Genomic DNA, 26,233 nt, shown 5'->3' with positions numbered 1-26,233 from the left:
AAATCCAAGAAGCAGATTTTTGAGGTTCCTACCTAACCCCTCAAAGGGCAACAATCTGAATGCCTTCAGTAAACCTCTCTTGATGCCTAGCTGCTATCTGGTTTTCTTGAACTCCGTTCCTGAGTATGCTCTGCATTGGACATGTCTTAGCCGAGAGCCAGCTGGTAAAGGCCTAAGTTCAGCAGCACCATGTAAGAGACCAAGCCAAACCTGAGCTGACAGGGGTAAACGAGAGAAGTAGCCAATGAGGAAACATGTTTTTTGTGCTTACTGAAAATTAAAATCTGATTTCTCCGAGTCTCCTATATTCAGAAAGCTGTTTCGTCATTTTTGATGGTGTTAACAAAGAAAAATGCGTTTGTAGTGGGCATCTTAATGATCTTTAGTTCTTCATTAATGGCAAATACCTGGGGCTGAAATGTCTTTAGAAAAAATAAGAGTGAAAGGGAGAAGAGATCCAGATAACACATCTTAGGGCTGTCAGCGCTTTTAGCGCAGGTCAGATCTTAGCCAGGGTCTCATGATTTACTAGTTACACAGACCATCATCTGTTCCTGCTTCTTCTTTCACTTCAACATACACATTTTGCCGAGCCCATTATTCAGCAGTTTTACTTCCAGACCCAAATGTTTATCTCTTTGAAAATGGTGGTATATTATAGGGGGTACAGAGATCTACCCAAGTCATAATAAAACTGACATATTGCTTGAATGCGCCGCGACGCTGTCCAAAGGCAGCCAGCAGAGGGGGCAAAAGTCCCACTTTCTTCCCATAGGCACTGTTGCTACTCCAAGAAAACCACAGCAAAGCGTTGAGAACAAGAGACCTATGAAACACACAAGCCAGCCTTTGTCAGATGGAAAAGAGCAAGTTGGTAAGATGTTTACAGAGCAAGTGTGTTGACAGCGTCCAATACTAGAAGAGTCTAGGCATGCAAGGTGTCCCTGCCCACGGCAACAGCGTTGGAACTAGATGATCTTTAAGGTTCCTTCCAACCCAAACCATTCTATGATTCTATGGGGATAGGCAAATCTTTAGGCTTTCCTTAACACAGCAAAACTGCTTTCCATGTAAAGAAAATACGAATATAAAATTAAGGTACCCAGGATTATAAAATTCCCCTTTCTTACTATATTTAATATGAGGAGTACATTACTACACAGAAGCCTTCACAGGCACTGAGTACCCTACTCCATTAGATGCTGTGCTCCGTTAGGTAGTTTCTTCATCCAGACAGCTTTTACTTCCAATTAGCAATCCCAAGGATGGGTAAATGGAGAAAAACAGAAATTGGTGAACAGACTTGCCCATACATCAGGACCGTGTCAAAAGCATATAGAACTCGGATCTCTTAAAGCACAGACCACCATCATGGGAACACAGTAATTTGGCTGCTCCCTGAAATAACCACAGATAACCATATCAAACAACTCAAGCGTAAACTTACCAGGCACTTCTTGGAACTAGTCAGTCTATTTGTTCCATCTTTCTTATGACACTGCTGTTCCACTCCTACCATTGTTACAGATCTTATTTCTAGGCAAAATGCATGTATAAAGGTATGGAAACTTCCTCTGAGTACAGTCCCTTGATTTCTTCCAGATCCCTGCCATTTCAGTTACCTCCTTTCAAAATCCCTTTGCTTTCTTTTACTGTTATCACCAGTAATAAATAAAAAGCCAGAAGTAATTCACATTCTAAGTAATCTCTATCACAGACAGGTTACCTTTTCTCTTTTTCCATTCTAAGTTAAGCAAAGAGAAGAACATTCAATCTCGCCTTGAACACCTGCAGGGATGGGGCAGCCACAACTTCTCTGGGCAACCTCTTGCAGTGCTTCACCACCCTCAGGTGAAAAACTTCTTCCTTATCTCTAATCTAAATCTACCCTCTTTCAATTTAAAGTCATTGCCCCTTGTCCTATCATTATATGTCTCTGTAAAAAGTCCCTCTCCAGCTTTCTTGTAGGCCCCTTTTAGTACTGGAAGACCGCTGTAAGATCACCCCGGAGCCTTCTCTTCTCCAAGCTGAACAGCCCCAACTCTCTCAGCCTGTCTTTATAGCAGAGGTGCTCCAGCCCTCGGATCATCTTTGTGACCCTCCTCTGGACCTGCTCCAGGAGCTCCATGTTCTTTAGTTGGGGACTCCAGAGCTGAACGCAGCACTGCAGGTGGGGTCTCACGAGAGCAGAGCAGAGGGGCAGAATCACCTCCCTCGACCTGCTGGCCACGCTTCTTTTGGTGCAATCCAGGATACGGTTGGCTTTCTGGGCTGCATATTCGTATATACCCTGCAGGTATTATCACTACATCTTCGACTACATCTCCTATTAGGCCTCAGAAAAAGTAAACAGATTTGTAAACCTCAAAAAAAGGGGGACAAATCAAGAAAAATGTAATACAAAATGCAAAGATGTATGTGCATAAGGATGTATAAGGGAAGACAAGTGTGGAGAAGTCTTCCAGCTGGTGCTTTCCCTATGCAGGCTAGCTGAGAAACACCTGTAGCTTGTTAAACAGGTGCTGTAAATCACTCTGGGAGGTAGATGGTCAATCGACCAATGGCCTTGACCCATCTGGCAAACCACGTGATTTGTGGTTAATTAAGGTGAGGCATTTCCCTCCTGAGTGTTGGAGGAGCATTAGCCTGCGTTGGAGTAGCAGCCTGAAGCCTTCTCGTGGTGACATCTTAAAGCCTTCTCATTGCGACAGACAAGTGGTGTCATTTATTTATTAAGGGGCCTAGAACAGTCCAAAGGCTGCTAATACAGCCTGCAAGCTTTGTAGCTTTCAGCTAATTGTTGCTTCCCTCTTGTATTTATTTGTTGAGACTCTCGCTCTCCTCCCGCCCCTTTTCTGTTTCCAAAACACACATTAAAACCATTCAAAAGACTCCTTTAAATTCAGTTAATTTATCACACTATATATGCTGGCCATTCTGTGTCACTCCTTCCCAGTGAATAACAAAGGCATCATTTTACTAGCTCAGGATAGGCTGGACGGTCTACAGACAAAGTATCACGTCCTCATATAAAATGCATTTATTTGAAATGTAGAATTACTGTTCATCACTTTTGGTCATAAAAGAGCAAGACTTGCATTTTGCAAGAGGGGAAAGGTTAGCTTCAGAGTACCTGGATGTTTTCCAGTTTCAATAATCTCCGTTCTCAAATCCACATCGTAACGTAAAATCTTCCTGGTAATGTAAAGCATAAAGTTTTTCTCTTTGTACACTACACTATTAACAACTTCAAGCACTGAATTGCCCACATCTACTGACCATGTTTGTCACTTCTGTGAACTGAATGACACAACACAGTGATACCCACACAGCAGATGAAAGTTAAAGCTATTGGTGAAGGTACATTTGAGACTGGCACTCAGAACAAGGCAGGCAAGGACAGTGTCAGCTCTAAGCAGTGCTAGACCACCATACTGTGTTATTCCAAGACAGCTGAAAGCAGGGACGAACAGGCTTAAGACTCTTGACCTTGATTACAAAAAATGAGAAATTACAGCCTGCTTATTGGAACCTGGAAGCAAAACAAGCCTGGCACAGAAACAGTTAGGTAATGTCAGAAAGCCTGATACTCAGCCTGAATGCTAGAAGGTACAATGAGACTTGAGCAACTAACATCATCATGGGGAAATGAGCGGTTTCTTTGTCCAAGGGATAAAAAGCCATGCTAAGCAGTGGCAAAAGCAAATGAACCATAAGCAGGAGGACAGCTCACATAAGGTGGGCACAGACTTAAGATGCAGTGAGGACAAGGTCAAAGACAACTGCAGACTGATCAGTAAGAAAGAAAATCAAGTTCCTTACAATTAACCAAAAGCAAGAACAGCAACAAAACAGACAAATAAACAAAACCAACCAAAAGAAAGCAAGCTTAATTCAAAGGCAGTTCACCTAGTCAACAAGAATGCCATGAACTGGCAGTAAAGATGGTGTTCCAGTAATTTCTAATCACAACAAAGCTCTAGCAGACAGGCAGTAGGTTTAATAAAAGAAGACTATACAATAATTTGTATGGAATTAGAGATACATGCTGTAGGAGAGGAGAGCAGGTATCACATGGTTGCACAGCTCAGCAGCAAACTGCAGTGACAGCATTCTCGCAAGCAGTTTGTCACCAGCAAAAGCTGTGTTTCATAAAAACAAAGTTCGGTTCTTACTGAGACCACCTTGGCAGAAAGATAGAACCAAGGAGCGTCCTCAGCTGTAAATCCTAAAACAATCTCAGTGATTTAGTGATTTTTTCCCCTTTATCTGATGAGAAGCCCATGTTTCTTTTCCAGCTAGGCAATTCATATGAGGAGAAAAAAAAGTGTTAACAGACATTAAAACTGCTAATAATTACCCAGCCACTTGTCAGGGCCCTATAAGCCCTGACATCAGCCCATCCCAGTCCCCAAGGAGATGCCCAATGCATCTAGGCATTGGGTCTGGGACTGCCCTGGCTGCCCCCCGTCCTTCCCTGCTCCATGGCTGGTGTGGTGTGATGGGCTCTGACTGCAAGGTCCTGCCTTACCGGCCCTGGGGAGCCCCCACACCCCCAGTCTCCAGCTCTCAGGGAGCCACCAGCCCCACAGAGCCGTGACAGCATCCAATCTTCCCTTGTCAGGCAGAGGAGGACTAACTGCTCTTACTGATCTCCTTTCTGCACTGTAACATTAGGTTACTGCTTCCACACGAAGCTTTCAGATTGCACTGAAATGAGCACTTTAATAGAATTGTCTTTAAATGCACTGCCCGATACTGAAGCCTTTCAGTGAGATGTGAAAACTGTGTTTACTGAATGATCACCTGCTATTTTAGGCTGCTCCTGCTATCTATTACACCAAAGGTGAACTGAGTTTTCCATAGTAACAACAAAATGCTACAAACAGCAAGGCACGACTTGGGGTTGATCATGTCCTCTCAGTTCCACAATACCCTGGATTAATGAAGAGCCTCTTCCTAGGTTGCCTGGTAGAATCTGCACTATCAGATACCAGAATGTACAAATCATTTTTCACAGCTGTGATTTTACCATAATGTAGGTTAGTCTAAGGTTTTCCTTGCTGAACAACTGTTTTAATTGTCGACTATATCAACATTACTGGTACCTAAGAATTTAGTATTTTTTTTAAAAAAAAAAAAAAAGGCAAAACATCTGAAGAGTGTATGCAACCCTTTCTAATAAAAAAAAAAAACACAAACCACTACAAATAAAAAGGTTAGCAAAACTACATAGTGATCTTATGGAAGCCTTTTAAAAAGCCTTAAAAAACTGCTTCTTTAGCTACCATTGGATTAAAGCCTTTCTAAAAGAAGTTGTAGCCCACAGCAGGAATGTATTTCCCTTCACATGCAAAATCCAAGTGACTGCAGGACATCTACCTCTTGAGCTGAATTAGGGGACATATTACCAGCAGATCACCCAGACTGCTAAAGATCATTTTGCTTCCCAATGTACTAGTGAGAGAAAATGTAAAACCCATGATCTGACCCGGTTTTGCCAATACTGAATGACTGCAAGCATAGAATCACAGATTAGTTTGGGTTGGAAGAGACTTTTAAGATCATCGAGTTCCAAGCCCTCTGCCATGGGCAGGGACACCTTCCACTAGATTAGGTTGCTCAAACCCTCATCCAACCTGGCCTTGAACACTTCCAGGGATGGGGCATCCACAACTTCTCTGGGCAACATGTTCCAGTGACTCACCACCCTCAGAGTGAAAAATTTCTTCCCTTCTTTCAGTGTAAAACCATTACCCCTTGTCCTATCACTACATGCCTTTGTAAAAAGTCCCTCTCCAGCTTTCTTGTAGGCCCCCTTTAAGTACTGGAAGGCTGCTAGAAGGTATCCCTGGAGTCTTCTCTTCTCCAGGCTGAACAATCCCAACTCTCTCAGCCTGTCTTCGTAGGAGACATACTCCAGCCCTTGGATCACCTTTGTAGCCCTCCTCTGGACTCACTCCAACAGCTCCATGTCCTTCTTATGTTGGAAGCTCCAAAGCTGAAGGTAGTTCTCCAGGTGGGGTCTCACGAGAGCAGAGCAGAGGGGCAGAATCACTTCCCTCGACCTGCTGGCCATAATTCTTTGGATGCAGTCCAGGATATGGTTGGTTTTCTGGGCTGCAAGTGCACATTGCTGGTCATGTTGAGCTTCTCATCCACCAACACCCCCAAGTCCTTCTCCTCAGGGCCCGCCCAGTCTGTATTTGTGCTTGAGATTACCCCAATCCATGTGCAGGACCTTGCACTTGTCCTTGTTGAACTTCATGAGGTTCGCACAGGCCCACTTCTCCAGCCTGTCAAGGTCCCTCTGGATGGCATTCCTTCTCTCAGGTATGTTGACTACACCACACAGCTTGGTGTCATCAGCAAACTTGCTGAGGGTGCACTCGATCCCCCTGTCCATGTCGCTGACAAAGATGTTAAACAGCACAAGTCAGTACTGACCCCTGAGGAACACCACTAACATTATGGAAATTCATAGCTTCAGCAACAGTGCCATTTTTGTAGCTGTGTTCCACGGTCTTTTGTAGGCAGAGCAAACCACTTTGCATTGACAAAAGATATATTTTACTGTCTACTATATTTCAAGCATCACTGGGAAACACTGTATAAGATTATCCACATTTCATTCTTTGCAGGAAAAACATGAAAAAAGTTGTTCAACAAGCACACGCAGCATTAGTTATTACATAGAAGATCCAGAATACAGAAACAAATATTTTTTCTAATGTGTACAATATCAGTAAAAAGCTCTCTCTTTCCAGTACTATCTATCAGCCGAAAGTAGTGAACAAAGCAAGACTCAGTTCTACTGCTCAGGCATGCACTTAACATGTGATAATTTTCTATCAGCTTCTTCCAAGTTCTGTGACAGTCTTATAGCATGCAGTTTTGAGTCCCAGAAGACAGGTTCCTCTGAGTGCAAGAGATGCCTCAAACGAAGATGTTCCCAAAACCAAGAGCTTGTTTTTGATCACATCTCCCCCAAATTGTTGGAAACCTTCCCTAGAGATGCTTTACATTTCATATACATCTATTCTTCCTTTTTCCAAGTAATTCTAAACGGAGGACCTAGACCTGAAATGCTCTATTAATCTTGCTGTACAGTTTGTGGGCTGCTGCAGCCTGTCATCTCCATGAGGACAGAAAAGCCTGCTGAAGTGAGTGGAAATGGCAAGTAGCTAATTACTACTCCTTACAATCAACATGAAAGTAGATCTTGCCATTCTTTACTTAAAGTGTTTAGACATTGAACTTGAAACAGATAAGGGATAGTTTCTGGTACTATCAGCCAGTCAGATAGACTGAAGATCCCAAAAGGAATAAGGAGCAGCAGTATCTTAGAGTAAGTCATTTCCCTTTCACTTAACACAGATAGCCATTCGTGGATGAACACAACCTTAATGTGAAGAAGCTGCGACTGCTCTCCCCTCTCACTGGATACGTGTTTCATGGAGGGAGAGGCAGGAAAGAGCTGAAGCTGAGACTCCTGAGGTGCTATTCAGAACCCATGGTTTACATAGCAGCCCCAGAGACGGGTTTTAGCCATTGCTGGTGATGGCCTTGCCATAGCAGCGGAGCTGTTTATACTCTCAGAGAACACCACAGGCCATTGGAAAGAAGCCACGGGGTTGAGATGGGTGAGGAAGTAGTATCTGTGTCATGACAAAAGTGCTGTAGATAAGTAGAAGAAACAAAGGTCAAGTCCTCCCTGCCCCTCGAGTAAATCCATTCCCACGGAAACAAACAATCCTTTTGCACCTTTTTCTCTAATATAGTGGAATAGCATCTCCTTCTCCCTCTGATATCTTTAAACCAGCAGTCAGCTCATATTCTCTTCATTTTTTTTAAGGTTACTATCTCTGTCATTGAGCCATGAACCAGAATGCAGGTTAGTTTTCAGAAGCCCAAACTTAAAGAGAAATGGTTTAATTATTTGCCAACTGATCTGCGGAATCCAACGAGCTACAGCTCTGTTGCCTCTTAGACAATCAGAAAACCTCCTCATGGATTGCTCCTAACAGCCTCTGCAATGCTAAACATAGCTCTAACCAATGACCTTTTTAAACACACTAAAGAAAAAACCTTGGGTGAGTGCCAAATCCCCTATAAAGAGCAGGACGATAGTTGAATATGTGGTACCACATACAAACCTTTAGCAAGACTCACCATTAAATACCACTCGTTTGTCTTTAAATCTCACTTCATGTTTCGGTTTGAGAAGCAAGCTATCTCTCAAAATGCAATGGCAAAGTCTACCAGTGTTAACTTGTCGACAAGTGACAATCAGATTCTGACTCTCCCTAAATATTTCTGATAAGATTTCCAGGATACTTATAGGTAGGGTAAGTGGATGAGCGTGAGTTTAATATTGTTGGCTTGGGGCGAAAGTATTTAAAGCTTGTCATGTGGCAATTTCCCTCTCCCCACCAGCTGCCACTCTGGCTTTCTCATGTTCCCTGTTATCCATACGCTCTCCTGCAAAGGGCAGTTCTCTGTGCTGCAAGGGGGTGAAAACTGGTTGTGAATGTTTACTTGCTTGCAAGTAGCTATTTACATCAACAGAGAACAGTCTCACTTCTTGGTGGCTGTTCAGATCCTAAAGGGAAGGAGCTGATAAGGAGGAGACATAAATAATTACCAACTAGTAGAGTTGGTCTATTGGTCTACTCTTTCCTATCTTAAAAAAACAGAGGTGCTGCTTTCTGGTATTTTGTAGTCCTCTTTGAGTCCTTCTGTGATTTCCGAGGATGTCAAGCCACAGTTTGAGCTATTACTTTGGCAAACACTGTTTTTCTTTTCTGCCATACAGCTGCTAAAAATAGAGAAGTATTTCCTCTCAAAACACCTGGCTTTCTTTTTGTTCAATTTTTCACTTTTCTGAAGACAGAAACTTACCACAAATCATCTATTTGCAGACTTTCCTTTGCTCTCTCTTTAAAAAAAAAAAAAAGTTTTACTTAGTAGAGGAGAGGATTATCTGAGAATTTCTCATTTGGTTTCGGATTCTCACTAAACGCATTTCACACCAACGGAAGATGGAGGTGCCATGCTTTCCCAGGAGAGGTATTGCTAATGTACATAAAATACGAGTATTTCCTGATTTCTCCTAAATTCCTTAAGCCTCATACATAAAAAAAAAAAAATATATATATATAACTGCTTTTTATCAATGTTTTTAAACCATCATCCTTAAATCTGTTTCACATGTTAACAAATTCAAATAAGCAGTACTGGTGTATTGGACGGTTGATCAACCAGGGTTAAAGGTTACAAATGAGTGCCTCTTTGTGTCCTGATCTTCCTAAACATTGCTTCATTTTGGAGAGCAGATAGTGCGGCTGTAAACATGTTTCTGTTGTTATTGTAGCCAGGAACAAATTCTGTTTAATAGGTTAATTGGCCACGAGCATGCTCTACTGAATCCTACAAACACTTGGAAATAGTAGGTTAACTATAACACAGAGACTAAAATGATGTCAAGTACTTTATCAAGGGTGAACTCTTTCAAGGTCGTGCTATAACAATCTCATTTTCCATGGAAGACAAGCCTAATGAAAGCTCTTAAAGGAGAAGAATTAACCGTTCCTCCTTTTAAGTTTTGCATCAAATAATGCCATTTCTAGTAAAGACTATCTGTGCATGTGTTTTTTTTGTGTTTATCTACTACAGATAAGTGTACTTGAAGTGTTGATATATGAGATGCTTCTGGGAACGTTATCTCTTGAACAAAAAGGGGATGGGTGAGGAGCTGACAAAGTTATAAACTGGTAGACAGAGATATACTCCTTGGCAACCAAATACAAAATAGTAGCTTTGTGGCCTTTTGGGCTTGCCAAACTTAATTGACTCTGCAAAGTTGTGTTTAGAGAAGAAAACATTTTTAGAAAAATGTGAGCTCTATAGTGAAAGCAAATCAACAAAAAATACTATGGAAAAGCTATTAATACCTATGCTCTGTAGTGTTTAGATGCCTTAATCATGGGTCACTGATGTTTTTAACACAGCCAGACATGCCTTTCCCCTCCTGTGGTTCTTTCTCAAAACTGAGCTGCTGTGAAAGCAGGTTCCCCTAGATAATCACAAATATCTTATATGTCTCCAGTTTAAATTATATCGAAATTTTTTTTTAATTTCTTAGATAATTTTTTTATCTACTGTTTGCTCCAGCAAGACGTGAAGCCAAAATTTTCTGTTCTAACATACTAGCACAGAAGAAATCCAGTTGCTTCAGCTGGAGTTAAACTACAAGAAAAAAAAGATAGGATTGAGGCTAAAATGTCCAAGTAAATCTATGTGTAACTACATCCATTGGAGCTTCGGCTTTTTTCTTGATGATAAAACTACAGAGTTGTCCAGTGGAGATCAACAGCTTTAAGATAGCCTGTTGTTCAGGAGAATAAATTAGTTTAACCAACATAAAGTTCTTTGAGGGCCTCCAGAGGCATGGGCTGCTTTTTATTTTAACTGGTTATTTTGTGGCAGGAAAATTAAGGAAAGCATTTCCATTTTTTGATGCTATAAAAGTGCAAGATATTCTAATTCTTGAGTGCATGGAACACTTTACTTTCTCCTAAATGGGATTATACTGTTTTATGTTGAATAGCATATAGCTTCTATAAAACATTCCTGCTACTCTGAATAAAATCTCATTCCTGGTGCTTACATATTTTTGTTATCCAAAGGAGTTTCTGAGTAAGTCATAAAGAGAAGGTTGTCCGTGTGCCTTTGCAGGCAAGTTTTGATGTCCTTCAGTTCTCTCATAGATCTGTTTCCAGGCTTCTGAGGCTTGATGTTTTGTCGAAAGGTTTTGTGTTTATATGTATGTGATCATACACAAATTAGAGTTGGTTGGAAATTTTGGTAAAGGAATAATTTTTCTGTTGAAAATACCAATATGTTAAAATTAGAAAGTAGTCTGGGAATGTGTTGGTTTCAGCAGAACTGGAGAAGGAGACCAGACAGGTTTTAATGGAAGTTTGCCTAGCTTTATAGTCTACTAACAGCAGCCTGCCTGGCAGAAAGTTGGGCATATATGACTTTGTTTTGCTTCAGAATAAAATATTTTCAGGGATTTGAAGCCCTCGACCAAGGAAAATTCCACCTATAACATGGGTATACCAAGGATATCTGTTTTCAGTTTTTTCTTCAGCTCATTCTAGGTTGCCTCCAGAAATGCTCGATAGCCCAATTGCATGTAACATGAAGGTGTCCAGCTGACTCCAATCAGAAGTAACTAGCTAATATTTCTACAACACCTAGAAAACTGAAAAAGTAATTTACAGATACACACTACTATTCCATATTTTTCTTGAGATCTTTCACCTGCATATGTATAAATTATCGCAAACCAGTTTGAATCAATAGCTAATACCAATGCTGTTCAGACCACAGCATGAGCCACACATCATACAAAAAGATTTCCCACTTCAAACCAACTTCCTGAATCAACTGCCCAAAGAAACGTTATTTTTAAAACATCCACAGCTCCTGTTAGTAATGAGCACTTCACATTTTCAAAGCATTTAACAGGCTAACATATTTTCTGTTCTTTAAGGAGCACTAAGATTTGGATTTTGCCTTTTCTCTGCATTTAGCTGGCAGTAGTCCAGAACTGACAAATTACATTCATGCATCCATTACAACCGCCAGACACATTGATCTTACTGAAGCCTTTTTGCAGTGTCCTGCCATTCCTAGGATGTAAGCTCCCCAATTCAATTGAGTGCCTGTATCTTTCACTAACGTCTGTGCTGCTATGTTTGTTTTCTTGCTCTTATCTCCAAATGTCTTGTTACCAGAATGTCTGGATGTCCTCTCCTTTCCTGGGCACACAATCAAGCTTCCCTTTTGATTTTGTATCACAAAGACTTTCTAGAAAAAGAGACCTAATCAGTTCTTTAAACATCGACAGAAATAGTTCATCATCATGAGTTCATGATCAGTGTTCATGATTCTGATAAATCTATCATTGACCTTGACTGTGCGGAAAAAAAATCAGTAGGTTTTGGCACTCATCTCCACAGGGACAGGAAATTACTAGCACTGTTTACAAAGTAATACGAATCTCTTTGTAGTCCTCACATTAATTAATATTTCTTAGGTTCAGCATCAAAAAAGGGAAAGAACAAATGTATATAATGATGCCATGCAGTAATAAGTTATTGCCAGTATGATTATCATGGAAACATCTGAAACATTTTTCTTCCTGAATGGACTACCATGTGGATTCCATGGACTACCACGTGAAGTCCACAAGTTAATGAGCAATTGTAATGTTAACATCAAGGAATACATTTTTATTTTGCTAGTTTCTGTAAGAACAGAGGGTTTTTCCACAAAAGCGTAACCAAATTCCATCAATAGCACCATATCAACGCCACACAGCAGTATTTTGTTTTCACTACAGAAACAAATGGTTTCACTATAGAAACAACATTAGCCTGTGGGGATATTAATGCATATTCATTGCACAGTCCATTACAAAATTGAGCTTCTAGAATAAGATGGATTGAATTTCTTACATAAATGATGGAAAAAGTCATCAATAATTTAAAAAAAATGAAAATAAAACTTACGTAGCCTGTGGCTTTGTGCCCTGTGGTTAAGTTATTCTGTGCCTAAAGTGAAGTATGCTCAGATCAAAGTTCTTCCTTAGGAACTTTTGTAACATCTCTCTCCTGAAAAGGCTCTTTGGTGCCAAACCATCAAATTGAGCTCAAAGTGAAGTGTTTTCATCTTCGGAGTTATTAATTTATCTCTCCTCTATCCAAATGCTTATTTTAACAAAACATGAAGAAACTTAATATCTCTGACATGTCTCATCCTCTGTCAATACTAGTTGAAACTTGCCAACTGTCTGAAAAGTTTTGGTAAGGCGCTTTCAGACAGACGCACTCAGACAGTGTGGTTGCATAAACCTCATTTCCTTAGGAAAAGAGGCTAAAAATTAATAACTGTCCCCATGTATTTTTAGAACAGTCTAATCTTGGGGCTTTACCAAATCCTAAAGATAATTCTGTTTAATATCAGTGCACCTCCATTAGCAACTTAAGCTGTTCCACCATATCATCCAGCTGAACATGCAACCCTAAGCAGTAAGAATAACATTCCACTTCAATAAACTTAATAGTTCTTGAGTTTCTTCCCTTTAATACTGCTTATCTTTTGGTACCTTAAATTTATCCTCATAGTCAAGACATCAGCTTAGTACCTCTCTGTATCTGGTATGTAAATCAAAAGTAGCTACTGTAGTTCTACATTGGAAAACTTGTCAGTTAAATTTCTGTATAAAATGTCCAAATAAGTAACTGTTATGCTGGCAAGAATCACCATGAACCTAATAATAATAATAATAAAAGTCCTAACTTACCCTTATGAAAGCACATCATGTCCAGATCTAAGCTGTGACACAAAGGTCAAAACCAGAATCTTGAAAGCAGTCATATGCTTATAATTACTCTGAACTTTAGTTGTTGCTCATGTTGGTTATATTACAATCACATCATTGGAAAAAGAAAAATATCTGTTTGCATTCTAGAGATAATTGTGGGAAGGACAGAAATGGGAATTTGACAGTCCCTTTGAGATAAACAGTTACAAATAATGGGCTATAGGCTCCATTTACAGATAAAAACAGAAGCAGAACACCATGCTTACTGGCTAAATATATTTAGTTTCACTGAGAGCTGCTACACTCAAAGAACCAAAAGATATGCAGGCAAGTGCCCCACAGTCATTAAAAGGAACCACTGGACCCTTGTATTTTTGTCTTTTAATGTTCTTTACATCAGGAGCAGTTGTATGCCAAACAAAAATCGAGTATCACCCAGAATGGTGGCTCTCAACTTCAACTGCATTAACAAAACACAACTACAGCATTTCTTACATGAAGTTGAGGCAAGTAAAAAAAAAAAAAAAAGAGAAACAATAATAAGAGAAAACTACAATTTTTGATTTGTCCCAACAACTTGAACTCTCTTCTTTTTGTGTTACTCATGGTGGCACAGACTTCAATATATAGAATCCTTTCTAAAGGAAAAAATCCTTAGCTGGCCAGCCCCCATTTTACAAACATGTTCTTGATCTTCTGTACTTTCCTCCCAACGTTACAAGATAGCGACATTATTGACATTGTTCTTATTTGTGTAAGGATCATGCACTTTTAAATTACTCAACAGTAATTCCCTAGATAACTTGTGTTCAACAAGCTGCCAGGACCATACATAAGTGTGTGTGCACGTGTGCCCCTCTGAATTAGCTGTGGGAGTCAGCAGGAAGGAGGAGAGGGGTAACAAAGCAAACATAGGGCATGTTTTCATATGCAACTGAGCCAACACCACGGTCCTCTGGTGACAAAAAGGAGAGCTCTCCCTCATCCCATTCCAGTCTTGGCCAACTGGTTAGCACCATTTCCAGCACCATCAGACCATTTGCTGACATGCTGTAACTCCTTAAGGTATCCACAGCTACTCACTTTCTTGCTGTTCTAGATTTCTGCCATTACAGTGAGTTGACTTAGCTTAGGAGGGCTAGAGTGAGTGCCAGAAGCAGTGCATATCATGCAGGAGGAATGTGTGGCCAGGAGAGAAGACAGGAAGGTGAGAGAGGGAACCTTCCCCTTTTGGTACTGGTAAACTATTATGCCAGCTCTTTGTGAAACCATACTCCAAGGACATTCTCCTTATCTTTCCCATGCAGTCAACAGAAAGACAGACAGCATCCCCTAGGAAGGATTCAGAGCATGGTCATTATTCTCTCTGAGTCACCGTTTGGAGGAGTTGTTTCCCCATAAATCGTAAGGAAGCCTGGCGAGCAGACTTTGTTGCTAGGCAAACTCTGCATTTGTGAAATGTTTTGCTGTCAAACCAGGTGGTCTGCAGTACTTGCCAGATGATTTGTAGCGTTACTTTCCAATTATTCCATACAATTTTTTATGAAATTTAACAGGTGATTATGATCCACTAGGAGCACTAAGAGAACAATAGTGGACAGTACTTCAAGATGCTGAACGTGTATTACCATCCTGACAGAAGACCATCCACTTTTTCCTGCTGGGCTAGGTTTCTGCTGGCTTAATAAGTTGAACCGGCTCAGTGATTCAAGGATATCCAAGGACAACTAGAGCTGGCAAGAGCATGCTGAATGGATAAGGTGGATAAAGGGAGCAGAACTGGAGGTGGTCTGTTAGCAATGGGCTGTTAGATCAGCTCACACCATCCCATGGGAAGTTATGGGTTATGAAGATTGGTCTAACTTTTAAATGAGAACAAGGTCTAACACTCATTTAACAAATGGCCAAACCAGCACAATGTAACCTGGAACAGCTGCAAGTTCTCACTTAAACTTTCACGGTGTTACACGACAAGAAAGTGGCAGGCCTGAGAATACAATCTAAGAGTCCCTCTCATGGGCCTCTCTTGCCTTAGCCTTGCCTCCCTTTTCAACCAGCCTGTGGTTTCTCTACTGACTGCCAGCAAGCCTTCCAGCTGTGCTAACTCCAGCAGTGATGCTGACATCCGTTCGCTAAGAACTGGACTGAGACCAACAGCTCCTTTTGTATCTCCCCACAGTCATTACTTCTTCACTATTGACTTGGAAGAGATTCAAACCAGTTGCCTATGGGTGAAAGGTTCCTTCTTCCGTCATGAATTCCACGCTCCCTCTTTCCCCTAGCTTCCAGCTGTCATCTCCTACCCCTTCTTCCTTCCAGTGGCTCTCTCTGAGCTTCTTACCCAGTTTCAGCTGTCCCATAGTGCCAGCTCCTTGTGCCTATCCAGCCTTCTGATCTCCAAAAGCTGCCAGTGCTTGTTTACTTGTCCTTCCCACTTAAGTTTGCCTCTCTTTGTTCTTGAGCTAGCCTGCTCTTGTATTGCTTTTCCTCAAGTTTCAGCATCAGTGGCACCAGTCTCAGTTTCTATGACAAACCAATCTAGCATTCTGTGTCTCGGTCCTAGGTTCTCCTCTGTCTGTGTTTCACCAGACTCAGTGTAGCCATTTGTTTTGCTTCCTCACTTATTCATCCAAGTGCCGCCCATCCAGGTCTCCTCTAAGCTTCTGGCTTTTAACTAAAAAATTTAGCTACAGCAACAGCAGCTGAAAAGACAAAAATTAGAAGTTGCTGAATGTTCCAGAGAAATGGAAAAGATAGGACAAGGCGGCTGGACTGCAGTCAGTAAAAAACAACAGGGCATATCTGAGGGGAGAAGGTACTATGGATCCACCTTGCTTGCTGAGATATACAGCCAGTCAGCATCAGTGCAAATCCGTGCAAACTCAGTGGTTTTTTCCCGGGACCTGAACCGGTGCAGCTGTGCAGCACAGGGCTCTGCTGGGATGCAGACACAGCCTCGGGCTGACACAAGTTGACCTCTCTCACTCGCACTCAGAACAAATTAACACATGACAGCAAGCAGTTACCTGTTCTCCCAGAACACAATTGAAACCATACTGTTCTACTATCAGCCACCCCTTACATGTGCGAGTGCACATGGGTGCACACAGCGATCCTTTCCTTTCCCTAGGCTTGAGTTGCACCTTCCTACTTCTGGTTCTGTGCCTCTACAAACACGGCAGAAAATCCAGACCTATGACCAAGGTGGCCTGCAAAGACTTGGCAGTGTAGTGTTTCCTACCACAGTTACGTTCTAGCATTTTGAGCACAAACATTAGATTCTGGGTTTGGTTTTTGGTCATTGCTATCTGGTGTCAAAACGGGGGTCAATAACCTTATTATCAGCAAAACTGTCTTGCTTTAGCCCTCCCCACTCCATTCACATGTAGGTGGACACAGTATTTTAGCCAAACGAACACAATATTCTAGACTATAATTGAGACCTTCCACTTGTAATTAAAGATATATATATTTCCGAAATGTAAACTCATCACATGAATAAGGCTCCACTTACAATTAAATTATTTAAATGTCTGTATTTGCCAAGTAACTTTGTTACCATACCTAACTCATCAATAGTACATACTGTGCTTCTCACTCAAAAGATAAAATATGAAGGTTATACCCTAACATTGTGACATGCAAATGTGATTCAAGCAAGTGCATAGCTGAGTTTAAAAATCAAATTCAAACCAGGCATGCACTTCTTTTTCTGGACTGAGGACCATATGGCAAACAGTTGGACTCTAACATATACTGATATCCAATACCTTGAGGTTCTTATGGAGCCGCAAGAACTGGTTGGTTAGGATCAATGCATTGCTATTGCATGTCACAACTGTTTCTCAAGCCCTCACCTCTTTCTAACTTGTGAGATCCTCTACCTTGTTCTTGGGTATTTCAGGAGCTAAGTATGTGAAGCTGAAAATTACCTAAGTGAGAAAGTTTTCAAGACTGGGAAGGGGAATTCTCAGGCAAACTCACTCACCTCTCCACACATGTTGTTTTGAAACCATGATTTTAGCCTGGAATAACTTCACTAAAGTAACACAAATTCGAGATTTAATTGGGCAAAAATAATTCCCTTTTCTAACATACATTATGAAGCTGTTTAAGAAGCATGAGTTTACTGCCTTAAAAGAAACTTGAAGTATCAGGTATAAAACACGAGATGAGATTATTTTGGCAATTTCAGAGTGCAAAAGGGAGGTCACCTCCTGGAGCACTTGCTGTTCCCTTGCCTTGCCTGTTAGGTTCCTCCTAGAAGAACTGGCTCCAGATCAGACTCTAGTCCCTCTTGGATAGAAGCTTCCCACAAGTTTGTACATGAGTTATATGGTCTTCGTGGCATATGAAGGACAAAAGGACGATGAAGGCGTGCTGCACATGCAGCTCCTCTGGGCTACACAAACACCGGCTACATACTTGGAAGACTGGATTTTTTTATGAAAGTAGTCATCATCGGATCAACTCTACATAAATTACCCCAAAACTACAGATATAACACAGGAAATGGGTTTTTTTAACTAAATCACAAGCTTTCTCGTTTTAAAATTAATTGTGGTTTAGATTAGCACTTTAATGTTGTATAGTACGTTCTTTCCAAACCAGAAACTTGTTATATAAATGAACACACCAGGTACTTATTGGGATAATTATTAGGACAAATATACTTAAGACAAAATGCTGGTCAAAATCTATGTTTAAAAAGTTTCCTTTCAAGCAATCTCAAAGAAAAAGCTTTTAAGAGGTCAATTTATATACTTTTTCATTTAAGTTAGGAATCCTGTACTGTTAAAAAAAGAAGAGTTTTCACCAATTTTCTAGTATGGGGGGGTGGAAGTGTAGGGGGGTGTATAGATTTTTATTTTTCTATTTTATTTTCATGCCCATTGCAGAATATAAGTACATATTAAAGGTCAACCTTACTCTGAGATAAAAGCAACACAGATGAAGAAACAAATGCATTTCAGCAAGAAGCACCACAGATGAACAAACTAGTGCATTTCAGCAAGATTAATAAATGCTAACCTCCGATAAGCTTAAATCATGACTATTCACATATTTAAATTTACAGAAATTACATCTGTTTAAGCCTTAGGAATTATTATATACTATAAACAGTCCTTGAAAGACTATCCTTTTACTTGGCAAAATTTCACTAATCAAAAAAAGCTTTTAAAAAAAACCCCATATGATTTCAAGGGGTGAAAGGAAGCAAGTATTGATAAGACCGCCTATTTTATGCCAAATAGGAGCATTACGATTCCCTTCTTATAATTATCATGGATTTCTCTGGGCAGCTCCTGACTGCAGTAACTGATAACAGTTTTTCCAAAACGCAGTCAGACCATAGAAAAGTTCATCTGACACAAAAAGAATAATTTCAACACTCTGCACTTCTTTAGGACGTATGCTAATTTTATAATAAAAGCAAGGACTTTGGGCTCAGTTTGCATGCACTATAGGCAATAAAGCTTCCTTTTGCCTCAATGCATGCACAATTGGACCTTTTCTACAGCTAAGATGACAAATGATCATTCTCTTAAGCAGTGCTGAAAATAGTAATTGAGGTCTTGCTAAACTTGACAGATACCATAAGCAGCTCAAAGAAAAGAGTAGCAGCTGTATTGATATATTAACCACTGTTTTAGAAGAGTAAACAGAAGCCTTAATCTCCTTCCTGCATATATTATATGCATGGTATAATGAAAAACTTTTTGTTAAATTTGTACTCATTATGTGTTTGCAATCGTAAATCGATTTAAATTAGTAATGTTATGATTAAATATTTGTCTGACAAATTAATTGTCTTGGCACTTCAGCATGAGCAAAAGGGACTTACAAAAATGTGACTTACCTGATCACAGCTAAACCTTCCACATCTCATGCTAAAAACTGCAGTGTCTGAATTTAGAACAATGTAAAGCAGCTAAGACAGCAATAAAAATTGCCATGAACATACAGGACTTCCCTTCAGAAGTATCAAACACACAGTGTTCATCTTTGAAGACAAATATCAAGATTAGAAGAAGAATAAAAAGCCCTTCTCTGGAAATGTTAATGGACACAGCAGCTGATCCTTTAAGAAACTGGCTTTTCCATTGCTTTCAATGGGATTACTCATGCAACAGGTTTTCAGCCTGAAAGCTCAAGTACTGTGACTTCTGGCTGCTTAAGTGGAGAGTTTCAAATTTTTGTTATACTAAAGATTATGTGAAAATGTAGGTACTTACACAGTAAAATGATAGATGAAACACTTCCATCCACTGGGCCTCTCCAGAAAGTTGTAGACATCTCCCTGCGTACTAGTTTTAGTTAAATAATGGCTATGGAAACACTTTGATGCACACGGTCTGCGGACTTCACTTTCTGCCAAGGCTGCAGCCTTTATGCCTTCCTCAGAGCTGTGGGGAATCCCGGATCCATTATTCACCGGGGTATCGGGATCCAGCGCCACAGAAGAATACTGCATATTGCTTAAGTTCCCCCTGACTTCCAGCAATGCTGCAGATTTCCTATTTCCATTGAGACTGCTAAGCTGGGAAGTAGAGCCTTGAATCTGTCCACAGAGGTTATACATTGGGTGCCCAACAGTTTCTCCGCTATCACAGGACATTCTGCAACAACACACAGGTATTACTAACCCTGATCAATATTTAAAATCATAAAGAAGGTATTGTATGTCCTCCCTGCCCAGGGTGCTCTCCAGCAGCTGGTAAGATGACTTTCTGCAGTTATCAAGGAGCTTCTCTGTGACACGAGTGTGAGCTGTCAGCCTGTCACCTGCTGTCACTCACAGCCTCTGAAATTAAATCAGAAAAACGTATTAGACAACACCACACGCTAGACATCAGAAGTAACAGAAAGCTGGGAAAAGAAAGATGTTAAAGACTTCCGGAGGAAGAAAGAAAAATAAGATTTGCAGTTCACATTCGGTAAGAAGGAAGCTTAAAACTATTTAAGTAGTGCAACACTAGTACAGCAGCAGAGTTGTCTTGAGAGCTGAGCCTATGATATTATTTTAAGCTGAGCAGTTCAGGAAGCATCTTGATTAGAGGTGGAACTGTGAAAGTTTCCTAGAGTTTATAAACATGCTGTTGCCTGAAACACACTAGACTGAGGTTTTGGACTTAAACATCTACACCTCAAGAGATCTTATCTTGAATTACAGAAAGATATTGACTTGAATAAATTATTTCAGTCACCTCATGGGATCTGATCTTGCAGTCCACAGTAACCAGGAATGATTTTTATCAAGTGTAAAAAGGAGGATGCCATTAACAATGACTGTCACTGGGAGGCTAATATTGTTACAAGGGGAAAGATCAACGACTCCTGGCCTGATTCTTGATTTTCTTCATGCCATTTAATGTTTGCTGCTAACTTTGCCACCCTCAAGCAAGTACTTAGAGAAAACAGAATAGAAAATAAGGCTTTTATATATCAATATGTATTTCATGGGGCAGTCTTAAATTGCTGCTAACACACAGATCCTTAGCAGCAGTATTAACTGCTTTGCGAGACTGAGAGCAGCTGTCTTTCTAAAGTGTCATTTTTGTATTGCCCCATTTCTTACACACTGCCATGAAAAGCTTCCTTATTTAAAATGCTTAGCTAAAATAAAAATATGAAAATATGAAGAAAACATGAGAACATTAAAAGTATCATGAGAGGTGACTTCAACACACATTAATGTCAAAATGATGTCTGTAATGTCATATTGCAATGTACTGTGTTATCCGCAATATAAATCCCACATGCCTAGGAGTTGCAGCTGACTGCTCCTCCGTCAGCAAAGGTTCACACCCACATTTTGAGTTACTTTAGCCTCAGCAGAACAGAGTAACTTAAGAGAGAGAGAATTTCAGCCTTTGTCCCCTCTTTAAATGAAGCTTATTTTCTGTTGTTGCTTAAAGATCCTTGCATAATAGATGAACTCCCATTGTAGTACATCTGAACAGAGCCCCCGAAGTTACTCCACAAAATATTTACATGGAGTAGGGGACTTGTTACAACACGCTCATTTCTTAACACTGGTCACAGTAAGGCGAACTGATGCATTTCTACATTTGTCCTAGAGGAGATAGAGAAATACCTCCTTTCCCTCCTCAGTTCTCTCAACAATGAAAAGCTGGAGGGACCAAACATTAAAGTTAAAACACAAAGCCCTTCATCCAAGTCCATCTACAACAAGAACATAAGAAACACCTATGAGAAGCACACTCCCTCTGTATCATTCGTTTTAGGGCCCTGAGGCTACCCAGACAAGTGCTTGTAGAAAGGCTGGCTACCCAGCAGTTGCAAACAAAGCCACCTGAAAGACATTTGCTAGCCTGCTTAATCAAAACAGAGGATCCCACGCAGTCAGACATAAAGCATGGAAAAACCTGAAACCAGCTAGCAAAGAGCACCTACTTTCTCTTGTTGCATATCCTTCTGCTCCTTTTCCTTGCTGCTCCCCCAGCCCCGCACAGCAGGATTCCCAGGGAGGCGCCGGGAGAGGAGCTGCTGCCTGACTCTGCCTCCAGCTTATCAAGTCCCACCCTGAGCAAAACAGGGTCCCTCCTTTTCATCTGCCTTATATGGCTGCCCTTGGGAAAGGCAGAGAAAGAACGAGGGAACAGTTTTGACCATTTCAGAGAGGAGTTCTTTCTGCTTCTTCCTGCTGTGAAACCTGGCAACCACAAGCAACAGCTTGCTTTTGCTGAGGATCGTCCTCCTCTCCCTCCCAGTCCTTTTCTTATCTGCATATGCTTAATTGCAATGGGTTAAGAGCAGCATTTCCTTACTTCACATCTTTAAAAATTTTGAATTAGGTGTTGCTTGTAGCTAGCTGGCAGCTCTGAAGCAGGCTTCGTATTAAGTCTAAACAGGCAGCATCAGTTGTTTTTTTCCATTGAAGTTTTGGCAAAACAAGAGCAGCGCTTCATTATGGTATATGAAGTAATGGAAAATTGGAGTTCTCTATTGTCATTGCCTTTCTGAACTACTGCTCATTTTTCTAATTAATTTGGGAGAAAGAGAACCCGAACGTAACCATTCTAGCATCATAGTCCTCATTTTATTGTTGAACTTTCTAATTAGGAAGGAGAAAGTGAATACGGGTATTTCTTTTTTTCCCTTTTTGCAATAGAAGTCAGACCGTTGTCTGAAACACCAGCATTCTGAACATGAGTTGCTTCCCACTTTTTCACAGTCATGTGGCCGATAATGAAACAGAGGTAAACATTTCATCTTTTGTTCTAGAAGTGGGGCAATATTGCCATTGTACATGGTCCTCAACTTTTATCGTAATTGTTCATGGGGCTAAGATTTCTCATTCCTTGGAAAGATTATCCCAGAAAGTTATTTTCTTAGTTTCCCAGTTTTATTTCCATATCACTGGAAAAAACCCAACCAAACAAAAAGTTCTTAGTTCTTTTGTTTTTCTGAAAAATGTAGTCTGATCAGCCTTACGTTTTCACTTCTCTAAAAATCAACCCTTCCAGAACATTGTCCTTGGTTCCTGCATGACTGTAATGGTTTTATAATAAAAGGACTGAGAGTCAAGACAAGAGCAGACGGAACACCCACCAACCATGGTCCCAGGCAAAAACAGACTCAGCTTTCTTAAAACAATTTATTAACAGTTGCTTAAAAGGACAAAGGGAAACAAAAACAGTTACTTGAGAGGATAAAGAGAAAACAAGGCCAGATCTTAAAAACAACACCTCCCCACCCCCCTTTCCTTTTGTTCCCGGCTCCACCTTCCCCCCAGCGGTGCAGGGGACAGGGAATGGGGAGTGCAGGTCAGTTGATCCATGTTGTTACTGCCGCTCCTTTCTTAAAGGAAGAGGAGTCCTTACACCATTTTCCCTTGCTCCAATGGATCCCCTACTCACAAGGAAAACTCCACAAACTTCTCCAGCGTGAGTCCTACCTGCAGGACGCAATCCTTCCCCATCGGATCGCTCCAATGCGGGCTCTGCCACGGTCTCGGATTCTTAGGGAGTTGTGGCCACTTGCTTCGGCGTGGGTCAGCCCACGGACTCTAGATGCCTCACGACCTCGTTGTGCATCCCAAGCTCCATTATTAAGTTACTTGTCGTGCGTCCCATGCTCCACGACCTCTCTAAGGCTCAGGCATCTCTTCCCCGACATGGGTTTCTCCACGGGCCGCGAGTGGGTCTCTGCTCCGCTGAGCCCATCCTGGCTGCAGGGGGGCCGCCTGCCGTCTCGCCACTGGTTGCAGGGGAAACTCAGCACCGGCACACCTCCTCCCACTCCATCTCCACTGACCTGGTGTCGGTGTGGCCGTTTCTCTCAGATCTCAGTCCTCTCTGGGTGAACTCGGCCCGGCGGGCACCGCGGGAGCGGGGTGCTCCCCGAGTTCCCCAAGCGACTCCATTGCCGCCATCTTGAGCACGTGGCACTGGCCCGGTGCGGGCAGCCGCCCGGCAGGGGCCAGGGAGCAAGGGCAGCTCCCTCCTCCCTTCTCCTCGCTCCTGGGCAAAGGCACCTTTTCTGTTCCTTTGTCCCAACTTTAATAGGGCAATTCGCAGAGGCTCGGATGATTGGCTCAACCCCGAGGGGGATGGGAGTCCGATCTGGTGGCACAGGGAGCAAATCCCCTCTCCTGCCACCAGAACCCCCTCCCCCACATCGAACTATCACAGTGACTCAGTTTAGGCTGTGCACAGAATTGAATACAGTACTCCAGACAGTAACATAGGTGAGCCATTGAGAAGGACTAAAACCTGACTGGAGCCACAGAAATCATTCTCCAGGTTTTTTGCTCATGCTTCTTCCTTGAAATGTTTTCTGCATCAATTAATACTTTTATACTCTCTGCTGTATTAACTTTTCCAGACAGTCATTTCCTAAATGCAGAAGCTGATGTCTGTTCTAACCTCTGACCTCTCCTGAATATAATTATTCAAGCTCTAAATAACGAGCTGAAGTATGTAGGAAAAAAAGCATTTTAAAAAACCCAACCAACCAACCAATAGTTATCTTGAATATTTTGAGGTTTAAAATAAGTTTCCCTTGAGGAAAAAGTAGTACCCAGCTTTGCTGCAAACACAGAAACTCAACATAATAGCAGCAGGTCTGAAACCACTGCAGAAGTAGAACCTAGAGCCTCCTAGAGAGACTCCTATTTCTTGACCAAGGAAAATATGATTTAGCGTTAAGATTTTATTAGACTGAACTGTGGAAGACATGAATTCATTCCTTCACACACACCCCAAATGTAGTATATCACATCTTTGGGTCAAACTCTCAAAAGGCAATTAGTCACCTCACTAGTTTATGACTTACGTGAAATGGAAATGCATGATTTCAGAAACGTCTAACTGCTGAAGTTTTCACTGGTGAAATTATATATGCATATAACACCCTGCCCCTGCACATATACAGAAGTGTGGCTTTTATAGCTGGGCTCTCTATTCATCTCATGTTTAATCTGGCTGTGCCTGACGCAGCCCACCGGCTCAGAGCGCACATCTGCTCCACGCTGGCAGCACCGTATTTAGCACTAGGCACAGCAAGCACGATAACTTCTAAACAAAAGGCCAGGATGGGGGGGCACAGGGTCTGGTGTTTTGAGATGGAGATTTGAACTCCTTTTTGACAAAGAGACACTTCTCAGGAAACTACCCTAAACAGAGGACCAAACCCATTTTCCATTGATAGCACCATCATTGTCTCCGCTGGCAGTTGTAATTTAGAAGAAAAGCGTTAATCAGTGTCGTTTAACCCAGCCACTGAACACCAGGCAGCTGCTTGCTCCCCTACCCTCCCGGGATGAGGAAGAGAATTAAAGGGGAAAAGGGTAGAAGACTCGTGGGTTGAGATAAGAGCAATTTAATAATTGAAATAAAAGAAAAATAAAAGTAATAATGTGAAAATAATAATAACAAAATTGATACTATTACACGGTAATACATAAAAATGATAATAATATACACAAACAAGTGATACACAGTGTAATTGCTCACGACCTGCTGACCAACGTCCGGCCCGGCCCATCTGAATCAGAGAAGTTACAAAACCACAAACCTGGAAGAGCAAGAGCCCTGAAGAGATGGGAAGAGAGAGAGCTTCCCGGCCAACCCTCATCCGTATACTGGACATGATGTTGCATAATATGGAATATTCCATTGGCCAAATTGGGCCTCAATCCTAAACCTAAAATCAAATCCTAAACTAGGAGTTGTGGATCCTTTGCTCCACTATGCTCCCTCCCAGCTTCTTGTGCACCTGCACACTGGCAAAACATGAGAAGCTGAAAAGTCCTTGACTTCCTTAGCTAATACACTAAAAACATCAGTGTATTATCTACATCTTCTCATATTAAATCCAAAACAGAGTGCTATTCTAGCTAAGATGAAAACTAACTCTATCCTGGCTGAAACCAGGATAATCAGTCATGCAGGAAACATAAGGGAATAATATGAAACCTAAATGCTAGAAAATATTTTTTATGGTAAATAATAGATGAGATTTGCAAAACATTCCCGTGCTCCTCCGTTCATTTCAAATTCCATTCTCAGGACCTAAGCTTTCTCCATAGATGTTGCAGATGGAGCAAGAGTGATGAACGTCACTTGTAAGAGAGAAGCAACAATGTACTTTATCGATATGAAACAGTGCGTTAACAAAGTTCAATGGTAAACACGACAGTGGTTTAACAAGATTCGATGGCAAGGTACACTTGATTATTTACTGCATAGAGGGCAGGGTCAGACAAAACTGTCAGGGAGACCCTTCAGTTGAGTCATGAGGTTCAGAAAGGATCCTCTTGTTTTCTAAACTCTGTCTCAGAGAGAAGACTCTCACCAACTATCTGACGTG

The 26,233-nt window shown here is 41.2% G+C and overlaps 1 protein-coding gene across 1 annotated transcript in view; it reads right to left on the bottom strand.

Moving 5' to 3' along the window:
- LOC104384326 (potassium voltage-gated channel subfamily KQT member 1) overlaps window positions 1–20,015 on the bottom strand; it is a 517,279-nt gene extending 497,264 nt beyond the window's left edge. Inside the window, exon 1 of the mRNA XM_086610471.1 lies at window positions 19,633–20,015. Coding sequence (XP_086466597.1) covers window positions 19,633–20,015 — 383 coding nt within the window. The remainder of the gene's footprint in view (window positions 1–19,632) is intronic.
- Between the last annotated feature and the right edge of the window lie 6,218 nt (window positions 20,016–26,233).

This window comes from Tauraco erythrolophus, chromosome 4 (genome assembly GCF_009769465.1).
Source record: "Tauraco erythrolophus isolate bTauEry1 chromosome 4, bTauEry1.pri, whole genome shotgun sequence".
NCBI classification, from domain to species: domain Eukaryota; kingdom Metazoa; phylum Chordata; class Aves; order Musophagiformes; family Musophagidae; genus Tauraco; species Tauraco erythrolophus.
The sequence above is the reverse complement of the archived record's forward strand: the minus strand, read 5'-3'. Positions and strand labels throughout refer to the sequence as shown.